Genomic DNA, 17924 nt, shown 5'->3' with positions numbered 1-17924 from the left:
TGCCGCCGCTTTATTGACATCGTCCATCGCTATATGAATCGTAAAGATAAAAAGTTTTAGTTGTATCTGTCAGGAAATTCGCCCGATGTTCCAGATGAAAGTGTCACCAAGCTATCGATGGACAAACTCGGAAATTCGGACGCCTCTATACTTAAGTTGGCTCCTTGTGGTAAAGATCCTGAAACGCCGAATTTTTTCTGGTACAATGTTGGCATGCCCACGGATCTCAAAGATAATGCTATGACGGCGTGGGCGTCTACATGGCCAGAAGGGATTACTTATCGTGAATTCGAAGAGAAGTCGGATTCCAGGAAGGTTTTTTTTTGGAAATCGAATGCGCCTGTCTCAGCATCGATGACCTCCACTGCTCTTCGCCCATTCCCAACTAGTTATATTGCCTGATCTACTTCCTGTCTTGCCTGTTTCCGAAGTTGTTGCACATTTCGAGCAGTTTCTTTCCGCTTACTACTATAACGTGGGAGGAATGAGAACAAAAACACAAGAATTGCATCTAGCGCTTGCTTCTAATGATTACGACGACATTGTCCTAACGGAAATCTGGCTGCACGAAGACATATTAAACGCTGAACTCACGTCGAACTACGTAATTTACCACTGTATTATCTGCGTCGAAGCGGTAACGTCCTAATAGCGGCAAAGAACAACATCGCAGGTTCGCAGGTACGCCTGTTAGGAATTGGAGCAAATCGCCGTGCGTATCGCCCTCTCGAATCAATCTGTATATATTAACTGTGTTTATCTAAGGCCAAATCTTTTCAAAGTTATTTAAAAGCTGCACGTATTCAGCTGCATCCCACATTATCTCGGAGTTTGTCACGAAACGATCAACAACTTCTAACCTAACACTGTTATATTGTTTCTCGTCGTCAAGAAACGTCATCAGGTGGACGTAATTTATATCGAATTTTCAAAAGCTTTTGACAAAGTACCACACAATATCGCAATCCTGAAATTAAAACGTTTAGGATTTCCGACCAGGCTGACTAACTGGATGAAGTCTTATCTTTCCGATCTCTGGGCATTCGTGAGGATAAAAAACACGCGCAACAGCACATTCAGAACAGCCACAGGTGTACCGCAAGGCAGTCGTTTGGGCCCGCTTATTTTTATTTTGTTTATTAACGATATCTGTAGAAGGATCAAGCCTGGTAAATTGCTACACGCGGTAAATTGGTAAATTGCTATATTATTCCGAAAAAAACCCATATTGATTGGGTTATAGCGAATTTCGCTAAACCAGACGTCTTGGATTTCGAAATGTCGTTAAAAATAAATTTCTGCTAATCGTCAAGTCCATTCCGAAAATATCCATATTGTTGAGATGCGGGCCATAAGGTGTCTTCCAGACCCATCTCATCCATCTTTCCGAAAATCTTGTAAGTCTTTTGCATTCAAAAGGACTTTTGCTGATCCGGCTCTAAACCCTACTCCTTATGAAGGATGGTGTCAAGCCTCTCTGCTTGCATATAAAACCGTGGGAACACAAGAGGCGACTGCGTATAACGCGTGGAGATAGCGTCTCGGAGTCGGGACCCAACAAATTAGAGAAATCGCATTTATGGAATAGGCGCGGCGCATTCGTTTGCCATAGGTAGTTTGGTGAGGTCACCACCACCAGCAGCTGTAGTTATTCGGCAAAAGCAGCAACAACAGCAGCACCAGCAACAGCCGCACAGTGGCACCTGTTTTTTTATACCCCTTTTTTATTTATTGTCATTGTTATGTTTAACATCTATTTACATTTCATTATATTTAATCACATTCTGTTTCTAAGTGAAACTAAAGTGCCTGCACATTCACTATTCCTACGCATTGTTTAATGAATGATATGTAGCACATAAAAGTTTTCAGTATCAAAACTCTACGTAGTATCAAATCTTACGCTTTCTAAAGTTGGACGGAGTAATTCCTCGAAGGATAGCATTCGCCAACCTCCTTCAATAATCGCAATCTTGTTCTGCAAAAGCTGCCATGCTGCTGTTACTCGAGGGCATTCGCAGAATTTGTGTTTCAGCGTTTCAAGTCCTGCGTGACAATGAACACAGCCTTGCCCGTCCGCACGTTGAATTTTATGCATCAATTTCCTATGTTCGGTTTTTTCGTTTATTAGCATGTACAGTTCACTTCGCTGATCCGAGGTCAATCGTCGATCTGAGATGTTCTGCCATGTTCGTTTCCAGTTTATCCCTGGGAATTTCCGTTCGACTCTTGGAGGTTCTATCTGATCAACAAAGACCTGACAGATGATGCCCGCTTCCGGACATTGTGTAACTGTGGAGTGAGATTTAGATAGTTGTGGCTTACTGTTCTCAGACATAGTAGGTCTGCAGGAATCACGGTCCGATATTGCGCGTTCCGCAGAATAAACGATCTGTAGTACGGCATGCTGTCAAGCTTTTTTAGGTGACGGTTTATCAGTAAAGCCTTCGCTTTCACCGCTGGAAGATGTAATTTCAGACCCCTTTGCTCCTTATTTTTGGTTAGCTGGTGCATTGGAATTCGCGCTGGTACAGCTTCCCATATAAAGGTTCCCATCATTGACGTCAGCTTTCGATTATCACGGGTTTATTATTAATATTTCCAATAATGTTCCAGTACATATTGGTAGAGTACGATTTCGACTAGAATATTATGCAAAGAGTTAAGCAGCATACACAAATGCGACCGTGTTATTAGCGGAAGAGAAAGTAAACAAAGAGAGGCTCTCATTTGCACATAGGACCTTTTCAATAAGTTTGCTTGAATTTATTCCGAGTGAACGCATGTTGTAGTGCAGGAAGGAATGCCGGACACGATCGAATGCATGATCAAAATCGAAAAAGATTAGTTTACCTCTCTGTTTTCGTCTTATCAGCTGAGCGACTCTGTCTTTTAAAGCTAGAACAGCTTGGAATATGGTCCAATCGGGGTTCGCACACTTTTGCGCTTCATTGAAGATATTGTGTAATCGCATAACACTCACAAGCCTTGATTTGAGTATTCGAGAGAGAATTTTGTAATCAAAGTTCAGTAATGAGATCGGTCTGTAACTCCCAACTGTGTTGCCAGCGCCTTTCTTTTTCACCAACACGATTAATCCGTCAACAAATTTTTCTGGTATGTCAGCACTCACAGCATCATTGAGCACAAGATTAATTTCTCGGTGTATAATATCGAAGGTGCGAAGGTAAAATTCTTTCGCAAGGCCATCTGGGCCCGGAGATTTCCTGGATGCACTTGATTTGATCGCTGAAAATATCTCTGCGGTAGTAATCTCGCTCATCATTGCTTCGTTGTGTTGATCATCCGCTGGGATAATACTGTCACACTGAAACGCACGATCAGGAGGTATCTCTACTTCCCCCGTGCTCTCAGTATAAAGATAGGAAAAATAGCTATACATGTGTTCGCTAATCTCTCCGGAATCTTCCAACGCTTCTTCATTCTCGTTCTGGATTCGTGTAATTCCTTCATTCGCCAAGCTGAAACGTAGAAAGCGGCTCCCCTGTTACATGTGTCTCTTTTACTCGCACAAACATTTGCGTGTGTCTCCGTTGGAGGAAAGCATTTCGCGCTTTAATCGATTGATTGTTGATAGCATTGCAGGATTTTGGTAGTAGCTATCATACGCTCGCTTTAGCTGCGCATATAGTGTCTGTTGTTCGTAATGATAGTCTTCATAGGCAAGCTTCGATTTCCACTTGAAAAAAGACTGAATTTTCGGTTTTGTATACATCAACCACCACAGCATCCACGACGAATAGTTTCTACGTTGAGCGGTCCAGTATTGCCAGCGTATTTGGAGTTCCTCCAGGTTTTCGGAGGTAAGGACGAAGAGACCAGAAACCCCGGCCTTGTTCTCGGCCGAGATGAGGAAGACACAGTCTTACTGTCACCGCTTTATGGTTGGTAAACGAACACACATGCGTATCAATAGTTCTCAGCTGCTCACAAAGTCCAGTAGAAACGTACATTCGATCCAATCTTAACATTGAATTATGTGTTATGTATGTGTATCCGTCAGTTCTGGGATTTATCTTTTCCCATACATCGTGCAGTTGTAGCTCGTGCACCGTAGCCTGCAGTGCTGGACTCGCATTCTGCCCAGTAGCATCACACTGTCGCAATGTTTATAGCAGAATGTTTATGTTTATTACCTTCACCAACAAGCCCCTTGGCCCCAATAGTGGTTGCTTAAACTAATTACATTTTAAAATTGACAACATTTTCGCTTTTATAGCATTCCGCGTCCGGTTGAAGTCAAAGGCCGTCGCCACACTGTTAAAAATTCGTTGGAGTCCGGTTACAGCGCTCTGGCAACCATAGTTGGTTCTCCTGAACGGAACTCGCAGAAGGGAGTTATTACGTAGAGCTCGAACGCGGGCTTGAAGATCCAGACGTCCGAGGATTGTAGGGCAATCCACTCTGGCAGAGAGTAAGTCCGAGACGAACAGGGCTCGAGAGCAGTCCCTCCGAATGCTGAGTGTATCGAGGTGTATAAGCTGGCAACGGTTTTCATAGCTCGGCAGCTGAAATCTGTTTCGCCATGGGAGATGACGAAGGGCGAAGCGTATGAACCTGCGTTGGACAGCCTCGATTCTGTCAATCCCATTCTGGTAGTACGGATTCCAAACAGCTGAACAATATTCTAACGTTGAGCGGACCAACGCGCAGTAAAGTGATTTAAGACAATATACGTCCCTGAAGTTTTTCGCTATTCGGAAGATGAACCCAAGCTGTCGTGATGCCTTATCCACGATGTATGACGTATGTGGTTTGAATGTTAATGCCGAATCCATGATGACTCCGAGATCTTTGATGTGAGAGTGTCTTGGAATGCTCGAGCCGAAGAAATGGTAGTTAAACTGAGTCGGTTGGCGTTTCCGCGTGAACGTAACGATTGAGCATTTGCTCGGGTTTAAAACCATTCTGTTTTGATCACACCACGTGCTAAAGCTGTCCAGATCCCTCTGAAGAAGCTCGGCATCGGTTTTATCCCGTATTTGTTGAAAAATTTTCATGTCGTCGGCGAAAGAAAGGCGGGGTCCTTGTAATGTGAAATTGACATCATTAAAGTAGAGGAGGAATATTACTGGACCGAGATGGCTTCCTTGTGGTATGCCGGATGTAGCGAAGAATGGTGCAGATAGACAGTCCTTAATGCTGATTTGGAGTTGCCTTCCATCGAGGTAGGAACGAAACCAGCGCAGAAGTTGTCCATGAATGCCGAGTTTATCCAGCTTCGCTATTGCGATATCATGGTTGATTTTGTCGAAGGCCGCAGATAGATCCATATAAATAGCATCGGTTTGCAATCCGTCAGCGAATCCATCCATTACATATGTTGTGAACGAGAGCAGGTTTGTCGTTGTCGATCGTTTAGGCATGAAACCGTGTTGGTCATCTGCAATGTAGTGTTTGCAGTGAAAGAAAATAGGATCTAACACAACCAGCTCGAACAGTTTTGATACAGCACTTAAACACGAGATTCCCCGATAATTGTCAATGTTCGATTTGTTTCCTTTTTTATGAACTGGAAACATGTGCGCTGCTTTCCAGCAGGAAGGGAATGTACCAGTAGTGAGTGATAGCTCGAAGACTCGCCGAAGTGGTTCAAGAAGCCCGCTGATGCACTTTTTGACAAAAATCGAGGGAACACCATCTGGACCTGGGGAACAAGATGCTTTCAGTTTGGCATTTGCTGCAAGAATGGCAGCATTATCGACACAAATTCGGTTGATGGTTCGTCCTAGAGAAGGAGTTAAATTAGCGGCGGCAGCGACTTGTTGTGGTGGCAAGCGCTCGTTGGAAAAAACGCTTGAAAATTTGTCGGAGAACAGTTGGCAAATTTCCTTAGTGTCGGTGCCTAAAACTCCATTAAACGACATACAAGATGGCAAACCGGATTCCTTTCGCTGCTCGTTAACATACTTCCAGAACGACTTGGGCTTGGATTTCAGTTGACGCTCGACGTTTCGCTGGTGTTTAAAAAAGGCGCGTCTGCTTTGTTGTTTGTATTCGTGGTTGAGTTGAAAGTAGTGATTTCGTAATGCAAGTGTCTTATGCTTCGAGAATTTTTTAAATGCAGCTCGTTTGGCAGATTTTAAACGTCTTAGGACGGTTGATTGCCAGGGAGGGTGTTCATCGGTACTAATTGTTCGTTTTGGTACATGGCGGTCGATAAGGTAGTTAAGAATACTAGAAAACGTCATCGCTGCTTCGTTCGCGTCGTCATTGTTAATATTTTCGTCCCAGTTTATATCCAACAGCGTGCTAACGATGCTGTCGTAGTCAGCGTTTTTAAAATCGTAGACGATAGAGCTTGAGACGTCTTCAAAATTCACTCCTAAGTTACCAGCGAATACAAGATGTAGTGGGGGATGATGACGCACCTGCTTGACTAAAGGAGTCGGTGCAGTGCAGCAGTACGGAGCGCAGTCCCGGGCACTTACAAAGCAGAGGTCCAATGTACGTCCATTCTCGTTGGTGACATTATTAATTTGCCGAAGAGTTGCGCTGCTGTAGTTGTCCAAAATACAACTGGCATTGTTAATAAGCGCAGATTTTTCAATATCCAATCGTAGAAAACCATTACTTGCTTGGCACCACGTCAAGCCAGGTAAGTTGAAGTCGCCCAGTATAACGATATCATCAGACGGGGCGGCGATCGAGGCGATAAAAGAAACGGAGGAAAGATGTACATCGATCAGGCTGGAATCACGAATTCTGTCAGGTGGAAAATACACAACACACAGGAACAGATTGCGATCGGCAAGTTTCACTGATATCCACACTTGCTCGGAGCTCGCCCACCGGTCATCGTTGATCACTCGGGCTTTTATACCACGCCGAACGGCGATAAGCACACCACCGCCTGATGTCTTGTGGCTGTTGAGGGCATTGCGGTCACAGCGGTAGACATCGAATGTTGAACCAAATACCTGGCGAGACAGAGTACGGTTGTCGAGCCACGTCTCGGTCAAGGCGATAACGTCGTAACAGCAACCCGTGGTCGCGAGCAAATAGCTGTCCGTTGATGAATTTAGGCCACCAACATTCTGGTAGTAAACCTCGATGTTGTTGGAGGACGGATCAGGTACAGCAGAGAGCGAAGCCATGTTGCCGTGTAGGAAGATCCTTTCGTCAATCTCACGAACAGTATCGGAACGGTTCACGGTCGCCTGGTCGACTGTGGTGAGGGATTCGAGGCATCCCGAATCAACTGCGTCGCGCCCCAAAATACGACTATCGTCGTCGTCGTCGAGAGAAATGGTTGGCATCTGATAACAAGATGTCGGAGCAAAAGGCAAAAAACTGGAAGCGAAGAATACATCAGCGCTTGAAGTGTTCGGAACAGATGTATACTTGCCATTTGCGGCAGGTTGGAAGACCCTTTCACCCATCCCACACACAGGACCGGGACGACTGATGATCGCTGGCTGCAAGTGCTCGACTGTGGCGGGGGGATCGAGGGCTTCCATAGTGCCAACTGCGGTGCGTCCCAGTATGCGTTGGAACCCGATGGCGGAATGCGGAGAGCAGGAACGGGGTGGTAGCAGCTTGCGGCGAGATTCGTACGATGAGCTAGAAGCGTGAATCGGTTCAACCGTTGTATCGTTACAATTTTTATTATACTTGCCGAGAAAGGCGGCTTGGAAGACCCTTTCCCCACCCACACATACAGGATCGGGATACACAGTTAAAGTCCCCAGCAAGGATGAAGTGTTCGGTTCTATGTCGCATGTAATACGCTATTGTGTTGTTAAAGAACCTTTCTCGTTCCGACCGCAAGGCTGTACCCGATGGAGCATATACATTACACAACGTTATGTCGTTAATCCGCAGCGCGATCAGACGCCCGTCTAGGCTTCTTTCGATGTTAGAACAGTGTATGTGCTGCTTAACGGCTATTGCAGTTCCTCTTCGGTTATAGTCAACATTGCAACATTGGTTATATTCATACAAAGTTGTTACAAAATTATAAAAATTAGTCTATATGGCTAAAACTTGGGGTTTTAACTAATTTTGGGTCGCTGAATCCATATCTGCTATCAGTTTTGATATTCCATATTTCATTTTTTCGACTACTTTTATATAAACCCATTTGAATGCGTTGGTCGTTAAAAGGTTAATATAAACATTAATCATAGTAACCAATCTCATCGGATAGCAGAAATGGTTGACAAAACTAGTAAAAATCACAAATTTTTCAGTAATATGATGTTGTTTAGGCAATTAATTTGTAAGGAGATTTATGAGCTACATGGCGTCTCCATATGGGTATTTTCAAAAACATAGATATACCAACTTCGGCGCAAAAATGCGCAAGATGAGCCCTATATATCTTGAAACTACTAAATAAATTTTGAGTCAGATTCATGATAAGTGACCCATGGGAGACCATCTCAACAATTGGAAGACGTATAAAGATAAATTACTGATATGATATGAAACTTTTTAATTGGATTTTTTTGATGCAGAACAAACGTAAATCAGTTTTGCACAAAAATATCCCATCTATAGTTTAGCATATTCATTCTTCTTTTCAATGAACTTAAAATTGCTCCAATCGGCTGTGTAGTTCTTGAGATATCGCTATTTGAAACTCTAAGGTACTAAAAATTCTAATGAATTGAATTGAACAGAAATCCTCGACATCACTTGCTTCAACGACATGTTTAAAATTCATTTTTCATCCGATTATAGTAAAATTTTGGACTATCGTTATTCAAATTGAGAGAAAAATAAAATAAATATTTACGAAAGAATTACAAGACAATGATTTTTGGGGTTTTGTCACTCGTCGTGCCACTGTGAGCCGGTTTGGAGTGGGGTGAACCGTAAGTAGTGACAGCGAAGTGCTTGGTGGAGGAGGTTTACATGTGTTTAGACGCGAGATACAAAGTCAATGATATTGAAGAGATGGTTCTCAGAATCCAAAAGGTGCTAGTGTTTGTCGCGAAGGAATATGACACGGCAATGCTCAAGGCTGATGTAGCTGCGCGAGGGTTGGCATCGGCTAAGACTACTATCTTCCTAACTCCTACTTCGAACCAGGCGGAGTAGCTGATTTGAGTGGAGAACACGCCAGATTTCGTGACTCTAGAGAGGGCAAGAATCTCTCCGGGAGCCGAGGGAGAGGGTGGGGAGAAGCCGTGCTCGTCAAAGCTAATGACGCAACGGCGTATGCAGCACTTCTCAAGAAAGTATGAGAAGACTCAAAACTGAAGAATCCGGGGGAAAAGGTGGTAAGAACCCGACGTAGCCAAAATGATGAGATGCTCTTCGAGTTGAGGGAAGATAACAAGATTAATCGATCGACTATGCAGGAGATTATTACGGTGATTGTGTGCAAGGACCTGGATAAGATCACGATGGAAGACGAACTGAGAGGAGCACTGAAACAGCAGTGCAATCCGGCCGAGGTGCACATGACCGGTTAAAGAAGAGGTACGGAGGAACTCAGACAGCGATGATTTGTTTACCAGTAACAGCTGCTGACAAGGAGCTAGAGGTAGCCAAAGTTACGGTTAGATGGTCGAGATGCTTATTGAGAGCTGCCCCACTAGTGAACAAACAAGCGGAAAAATGCTTCAAGTGTTTGGGCTTGGTGCATTTGGTAGGGGCTTGTAAAGACTCGGGTATATCTGGCATGTGTTGGAAACTCTGGGACACGCAGAGGCCGAAGTGCATGCTTTTTACTCCAGCGGACGGAAACGACCACCAGAAGAATAGCTTCAAATGCCATGCTCAAAAGATGGCTATTGAAGACCAGAGATAATCCAGATAAATCTGAATCTCTGTCACTTCGCACAGAAACTGTTGTGGCAGTCTATGGCAGAATTTATGTGTGACATCGCTTTGATTGCAGAACCGTATCAAGCCCGTATTAATGACAGTAACTGAGTGGTGTATAGATCGAGATCGGTTGCGATACAATTTATGGGCATTTCCACTTAAACCAACGGCCTCTTCATATGCAGCTGTTACGCGCCTCCAAGGTTAATAGTGGAGCAATTCAGCATAATGCTGGAGCAGTTGATCGGTCGAAAACCGATAGTAATTGGGGGTAACTTCAATGCTTGGCGTGTGGAGCGGGACCATAGAATAACCAACAGAAGAGGGTGTATCCTGCAGGAAGCTCTAGCGAAGTTAGACGTACGATTGTGCAATAAAGGTTCCGTTAGCATATTTTAGAGAGACGAGAGGGAGTCTATCATCGACGTTTCAGTCTATAGTTCTTCACAGACGGCGAACATGGGCTGGAGAGTATGCGGAACGTATGCGCATAGAAACCACCAAGCGATTCGCAACCGTATCGGTCAACGGAACCCTGCTGCAATACGGAGAAGGAAGACCAGTGAGCGAAAGTGGAAGACGAAAGCCTTCAACAAAGACCTCTTCGTTGAGGCACTTCGGCCGAACAGCGGAACTGAGAACAAGGATGTGGTTGACCTAACAAAAAGGATTGTGACGGCTTGTGACGCCACAATGCCGCGAACACTGAAGCCACGCAATAGAAGGCGTCCATCTTACTGGTGGAGCAAGACGCTTAGTACGCTGCGCACTGCTTGTGTCAGAACCAGAAGGCGAGCACAGAGATCAATATCGGAACCAAGGCAGTGTATCGGGAAGTTACAGCCACTTTAAAACGGAAGATCAGGCATAGCAAGTCAGACTGTCACAAGGAGCTGTGCCAAGAAGTTGAAGTAGAGGTCAATCCCTGGGGCGTACCGCGTCGTGATAGCGAAAATGAAGGGCTCGAGCACGCCCCCGGTTCAGATGGAATACCAAACGTGGTGCTGAAAGCTGCGATCCTGGCATATCCGGACATGTTCAGGATGGTGCTGCAGGAGTGTCTAAAAGAAGGTAACTTTACCGTAATGTGGAAGGTCCAGAAGCTGGTGTTACTGCCAAAGCCAGAGAAGCCACCTGGCGATCTGGCCTCGTACATGCCCACATGTCTTTTTGGATACACTCGGAAAACTCCTGGAAAGGATGCAGTTCGGATTCCGCAAAAGAGCATCGATAGTGTATGCAATTCGGACAGTGTTCGAGAGTGCTGAGAAAGCCTCTTAATAGAAGCGAAGAGGAGATCGATACTGCGCTGTAATCACGATAGATGTGAAGAATGCATTCAACAGCGCCAGTTCGGAAGCCATCGCTGCAGCACTGCACAGAATGAGAGTTTCCGACTACCTATGCGAGATCTTGAAGAACAGAGTGCTGCTCAGTCTCAGTCCAACTCTTTGGATCGGGATGAACGATGGGGCCTTGACACTGCGGCTCTCCAGGAAAGAAAAAAATTGTGGGTTTCGCGGACGACGCCCAAGTAACCTGTCAGCATTAAGCCATTGCACTGTATTGGCTATACATTTGCACTAATGTTGCATTTAAACTCCATTACGGCGTTAACAAGGCAATAAAGCTCTATATTAGCATCAATAATGCATAACTGCATAGCCAACATTTAGCATTATCGCTTGCTCTATATGCGTATATAAGGCTGATATAACGCGTACATGCTTCAAGGATCTTTAAAGCATGTAAGCTTTACAAGTGCATTTAGTGCCATTATAGAGCAAATAAAAAGCCTATATAATATTCTTCAAAATTATATTCGGGATATTTCATTTCCATGGAACATATGCAATATAGTCCAGGGAGCAAACGCAGCGCACTTACCGTGAAGGACGAGGCAAGATACCCCAGTTCTAGACTTACTAAAGGTAATTTTCGTAAAACATTCATATCATGTGGTCGGTGTTAAGTCAGACCGGACTAAGTCGCAAAACATCAAAAAATGAGATATTGATAGCACTGGATAAAGAATATCGTCATCTACATTCGACGTTTGCCAGATTTGAAATATGTAACAATAAACAAGAATAATGGCAAAAATTAATTTCCAATCATAATGTAAAGGATGCTGCGATTCAAACTTTAAACTCGTTTTTCTCGAAATCAATATTTTGTCACTTGGTCCAGTCTGACTTAATACCGACCATGTGAGAACGAAAACCCATTAAGGATATTCATTACAATGCATTAGAAGAGAGTCAATTACGGTTTTAAACAGAACATTTTATTTTGTTTTTTTTCCTTTTTTTGCTCATCACACCGAAAGGAAACATAAGAAATGGTTTTGAAACCATGGTGGACAATGACAGGCAACTGAAGCTTTTTAATAGCATTAGTAGTGCCAATATTAGGCTTTCACATTTGACATTTGTACGCTGGTGCTATATAATAGCATTAGTGCTGCAGAAAGGAGCTGTCAATCTCTGCACAGTAATAGCACTGTATTTCGCCTTTTCTAGCATAATATCAGCATTATATCAATATTTAGAGCTTCACGGCTATTTCAAATAGCTTTATATGTGGATCTAAAGCAGATATTAGGCTACGTTATAATGCTTATTGGTTGCTTGGGCGTGTCACTAACTGTGATGGGTGAGACACTTGAAGTAATGACGAGGACACTGGACGCGATCGAGAACCGGATGAACGGGATCAAGCTACAGATAGTTCACTACAAGATGAAGGTGTTGTTGATCGACAATTGCAAAGCTGTTCAGCGGATTTAGATCGACGTCAGAGGACATATATTGTTACAACGAAGCGTACACTGAAGAAATTGGACGTGAAAATCGACGACCGGTTGAGCTTCAACAATCACATCGATTAGGCCTGCGAGAATTTGGCGAAGGCAACGAACGCAATAGTGAGGACATGCCAAACGTTGGCGGTTCGAGAAGCAAAACAAGAAGTTTGCTATCTACTGTTTCGCCATCAGTGCTACGATACGGGGTTCCTGCCTGAATACTAAGCGGAACCGCGAAGAGCTGAACGCGAATTTCTTGCTGATAGCTGTACGAGTCGCGATCGCGTGGGAACAATCGTCGGAGGCAAATGCGTTATTCTCTATCTGCATCGTCTTAGCGGAGGATATCGAAAACTACAATCGGAGAAACATCGGAAGCGTGTGGAAGATGGTGAGAATCGATTCGATGGTGAACTGGCAGCAGGAATGGGACAATGCGAAGAAAAGAAGGTGTAGACTGTGGACTCTTCCCAAAACTTTCGACGACAGAGCTCCTGTCGGGCCACGGATGCTTCAGACAGTATCTTCATCGCTTCGGGCACGCTACGTCACAACGGAGTATGAAAACGTCGAGGAGACACTGGAGCATGTGGTCTTTGAATGTCCGAAGGACTGAACATCAACCCGGATAATGTCGTCTACAGAATGACAAGCGACGTAAATACGTGGAACGCGGTTAACAGAGCGGTGGCGCAGATCATGACTGCCTTACAACAGAAATGACGCCATTCAGTACCACTTCCTCGCTGAGCTTCCGACTGCTTCGTGAACTACTCGGTCTAGTCCCCGACGATAGATCTAGCCTACTGCGATGAAAAGTTCCCCGGCGAGAGAAGTTCGAGCCAACCAGCCAGGTGCTGTCAGTTCGGCGATTCCGGTAGAGTAGGGCATCCGGTTTGCTGGAGCCCCGGCGCGACTGGTGGTGTATCGTCGCGGTCTACGCGATCTCGTTCCCGGCGATGAATCTGACTGTAAGCTGACGGACAGGTCCCAGACGAAAGAAGTTCTCCCGATACCGATTCTTATTTGGTTTCAGTACTACAACTTCTTGAGCCCTTTGGCTCCGTAACCGGTGCCATTTAGCACCGCAAGCAGGAGCCCCATATCGCAGTAACGATGCCGAAACACTAGATAAAGACCCGACATTTCGCATGTGTAATCAACGTGGTTGTTTAAGCTCAATCAGTCGTCGATTATCACTTCCAATTACTTCAGTGCATGTTTCGATGCATTCACATGCCCTTCGATGGTGATCTGTATCCGCTGAACCGCTTTGCAGTTGCTGTCCAACAACAAATCCGTCTTGTAGTGAGCTATTTGCAGCTTAGCCCGTTCATCCAGCTCTCGATCGCATCGATTGTCTCCGTCACCGACACCTCCAATTCTTCAAGTGTCTCACCGTTAATGACACATCGTCCACGAAACCAACGATTTTCACTTTCCTGGGCAGCCGCAGTGTCAAGACCCCACACTGATAGAATATATTCGTAAATCGCTAGGAATTAATTTCGTACAAACAACTTTCATAAAATATACGAATTTTTCGTACATATGATGAATCGTTCGTAGTTCTATCGAAACACTTTTATTTTTTATTACGAGTTTTTCGTGATAACCACGACATGACTTCATTCAGCAAACGAGTCGTTCGCTGTTATATACGAATATCTTTATAATATTTACGAGCACCATTCGTCAAACCATCCACGTCAAAAGAGCAATAAGAAGCCATTGTTGCTATACGTCAAATAATTGTTATTGTCTGACTATTTAGTAGTCGTATCCGTGTCCGCCGGTTGCAGGAAGATTTCCTGAACCTTTTTCGCCCCCAGTTGATTCAGAATCTGGAGCAGTACAGAATCAGTTGAGCCGTCGCGAACTGATCGTTGATTTTGTATGAATAATTTTGAGTTTTTCTCTGCCGGAGCAATATCGGTGCTGTCAAACATCCTAAAAGATCGAATGCGACCAACGAAATCGTTTGTAATATACATAAACGTTTATTAAAATAAACGAAACATTTCGTTTCTTTCACGACAAAAATGTCGATAACTTTCGTGCAATGTAAACTAAATAAGTAAAATTTACGAAAACTTTCGTTCATCAAGTGGCCATTTCTTCGTACCACAATAAAGTCGATTTGGCCACATCGATTTTTTTAAATAAAAAAATGATGTTGTCAAACATCGATCCCAAAAGATCGACTGAAAACAAAAGGAGGCTAATAAATACGAAAACTTTTCTAAGATAAACGAAAAGATTTCGTGCGACCAACGAAATCGTTCGTAATATACACAAACGTTTATTAAAATAAGTAAAACATTTCATTTCATTCACGAAAAATAATGTCGGTATCAACGATAACATTCGTGCAGTGTACATTAAATGTGTAAAATTTACGAAAGCTTTCGTATGGTGAATACGGCCATTCTTGTTCATGAAATGAACGAAACTTACTATTTACAATGCACGAAAATACTTCGTTGCAGAAAACGACGAATGAATTTGTGCATTGCATGATCGATTTAATTATATTTACGAATTTATATTATCAGTGCATCGTACATCCCATTCCAAAGTGTTAGACAGAGAATGGAGCCATGAGTAACGCCCGCTGCGACTCGCATTGCGTTCTGCCATTTTGTTCGTCTGGTACAGCAGTGCTCTACTCTGGAAGTAGCTCTTCAGGATCTGGCTCATTCTTTTATGCCACGCTGCGGCATTGGTCTATTCGGGACTGGATGGCCCGGCGACTTCCCTGACTTTGGCAGCAACATCAGTTTCTGCACCTTCCTCATTTCGGGGATTACCATCGTCTAATGACCGGGGGTTTTCTTTGATTTTAGTCACATCGACGCGTCTTTGAGCTCGTCGTTAGTCACTTGCCACTCGACTGTGTTACCTCCTTCTTCTTCGCCGTACGGTGTCGGTGACCAGGTAGTTGAATTCGGGAAGAGACCCTCAACGATTATCTTTAGCTTACCCGGGCATATTTCAGCTGGTGTCGACCGACCCTCGTCTTCGTCATTACGAGTCAGTACGCGTCCCCCAGGGATTGGTATTTATATCTCAGCACAACTACTTATGGCAATTGGCTTGCTAAGCTTGATCTCCCGTTTTAAAAAGTCCCTACCTTCTAGATACGTCGCTTGCGCTCCTTTCTCACTCTCCGATCTTACGCTATGAGCCCGCTTTCTGGCTCTAAGACAAGCAGCGTGCAGCGTACTGAGTTACTCATTTAACCAGTAAGCTGCACGCCGTCTACTGCATGGCCCTAGTTTTCGTGACATTGTAACGTCACAAGCCGTCACAATTCTTCTTGTTAGATCAGCCGTATCAACGTACTTAATTCCGTTGTTCGCCGAAGTAACTCAACAAAGAAGTTTTCGTTAAAGGCTTTCGTCTTCCATTTTAGCTTGCCGCCTGTCCTTCTTCGTGCTGGAGCAGGGTTCCATTGGCCGATGCGGTAGCGAATCGCCTGGTGGTCTCTATGGGGATACTTCTCTCACACTCTCCAGTCCATGTTCGCTGTCAGTCAAGGACTACAGAATGTGGTGAAATTTCTCTCGGTACCGATATCCGTTTCGTGAACCATTAAGCTCCTAGCTCCTCGCTTCGCCGCGATCTACTCGTTATAGTCCTCGGCGGATGAGCTAGCCTCCACAACGTGCCGAAAGGAAGGTGTCGAGTCTGCAGCGAATTTCCTTACAAGGAAATATTTTCACAACTTTTGCAAATGAAGCTTTGAGAATTTCATTTAAAATATTAGGGATATTTTTGTTTAACATATTCATTTTTTTTCAAATTTCTCCAAAATATTTCGGGGGGGTTGGTTTTGTCCCCAAACCCCCCCCCCCCCCCCCCCCCCGCTACTACGCCACTGTCCACCCGGAATCGCAAGACCGACCATCGTCAAAGAATCGATACAACATATTTAAAAAAATAGAATTTAAAAAAGATTAAAAATATAAAAAGTCGAAATATTAGCGGGATAAAAAAGGAAACATTTCAGCATATAAAAATAATTGACGAAAGGGGTCTACTTACCTACTGAAGTATCTGCCGTCTTGATACCTGCAATGTTTTTCACTGCACAATTTTCTTGCGATTTATTGCGACCGTAGTAGTTTTGCAATGTTGCCGATTCAGTTTCAGCAAATATAATTACAGAAGTTTGTTTTTATCACTTTCAGGTACTCGGACTTGTATTTTTCACCTTTGTGTTCTGCTGGGCACCGTTCTTCATCCTGAATATCATCTTTGCGGCATGTCCCGAGCTAAAAGTTCCCGAGCGAATAGTCAACATCTGCCTGTGGCTGGGCTACGTATCATCAACACTCAATCCGATCATCTACACAATATTCAACAAAACTTTTCGGGCCGCCTTTATTCGACTGTTGCGGTGTCGATGCGAGAAGTAATGCAATGTTTGCACAGTAGTCATTGTCAGTACCTAATTCAATTTTTTTTTCTTTTCTATTTTCAAACACTCGTAGATCTGGTCGCCCCTCGAGGTATCGATCCGTGACCGACAGTCGGGGAACCATCAGTCTTTGTACCCCGACAGCACTTCCGTTGGCCGTTTCCATGCAGGGGGCACCCCTCTTGACACCTAGCAGTACCCAAGTGACGCCTCTTAGTGATTTTCGTGGAAGCTACGAGATCACCGATGACGATTGTTAGATCTCTCTGTTGTACCTGTCGTTTTCGTTTTAATTGAGAAAAATAACGTTAGTGTATATTGGGACACTCCTACAAATTATCTTCCTAGAATAAAAATGAAAATACATCGACTTCTTGGAGGGTCGAAAGCAGGTTGACTTAAGAAGCAACACAGGTTTAAGTAACATACGTTAGCTATCAGTAGGGTATAAGTAAACGGAAATCGTGCGCACACATACCCACATAAAACCCATTCACTAGTCAGATGTTTGGAATTTTGAAACTGAAGCAATGTAAACCCAAAGTATTACAATTTATTACCGAGCAGAGAACAGACCCTAGCAGTTAGGTCCTATGTCGATGTTAAGACGGAATGATGTTCAAATAAAGATAATGCTGTTTAACGTTTCTTTTCTTCAGTGATTCGTGTTTTGCGAAAGTTTGCAGGGTGTTTGGCACATTCAATCTTATTCTGAAATACGGCGGATTGTTTTTTCAAACGATCTGGTAGCCAAGTTGGTGCCTGTTATTGATTGCACCAATTCGAAACACAGATCTTAGAATTTCTAAACTTGTCGATTTTGGCCCTTGACGCGTAAAAAGTGTTGCTCAATTTTCTCCTTAAATTTGACCACCATTGTCACAAATTATCAAATTC

The 17924-nt window shown here is 43.9% G+C and overlaps 1 protein-coding gene across 4 annotated transcripts in view; it reads left to right on the top strand.

Annotated features, from left to right (window-relative positions):
• The window catches only part of LOC131684317 (D(2)-like dopamine receptor), a 135631-nt gene extending 117961 nt beyond the window's left edge, over positions 1-17670 (top strand). For all 4 annotated transcript variants that reach the window (XM_058967070.1, XM_058967069.1, XM_058967071.1 and 1 more), the window contains exons 8-9: positions 16798-17021; positions 17101-17670. In XM_058967070.1, coding sequence (XP_058823053.1) covers positions 16798-17021; positions 17101-17287 — 411 coding nt within the window. In that variant the 3' untranslated portion in view covers positions 17288-17670. The remainder of the gene's footprint in view (positions 1-16797; positions 17022-17100) is intronic.
• The last annotated feature ends 254 nt before the right edge of the window (positions 17671-17924 follow it).

Source organism: Topomyia yanbarensis, chromosome 2, assembly GCF_030247195.1.
Source record: "Topomyia yanbarensis strain Yona2022 chromosome 2, ASM3024719v1, whole genome shotgun sequence".
Taxonomy (NCBI): Eukaryota; Metazoa; Arthropoda; class Insecta; order Diptera; family Culicidae; genus Topomyia; species Topomyia yanbarensis.
This window is presented reverse-complemented; position numbering and strand designations above follow the sequence as displayed.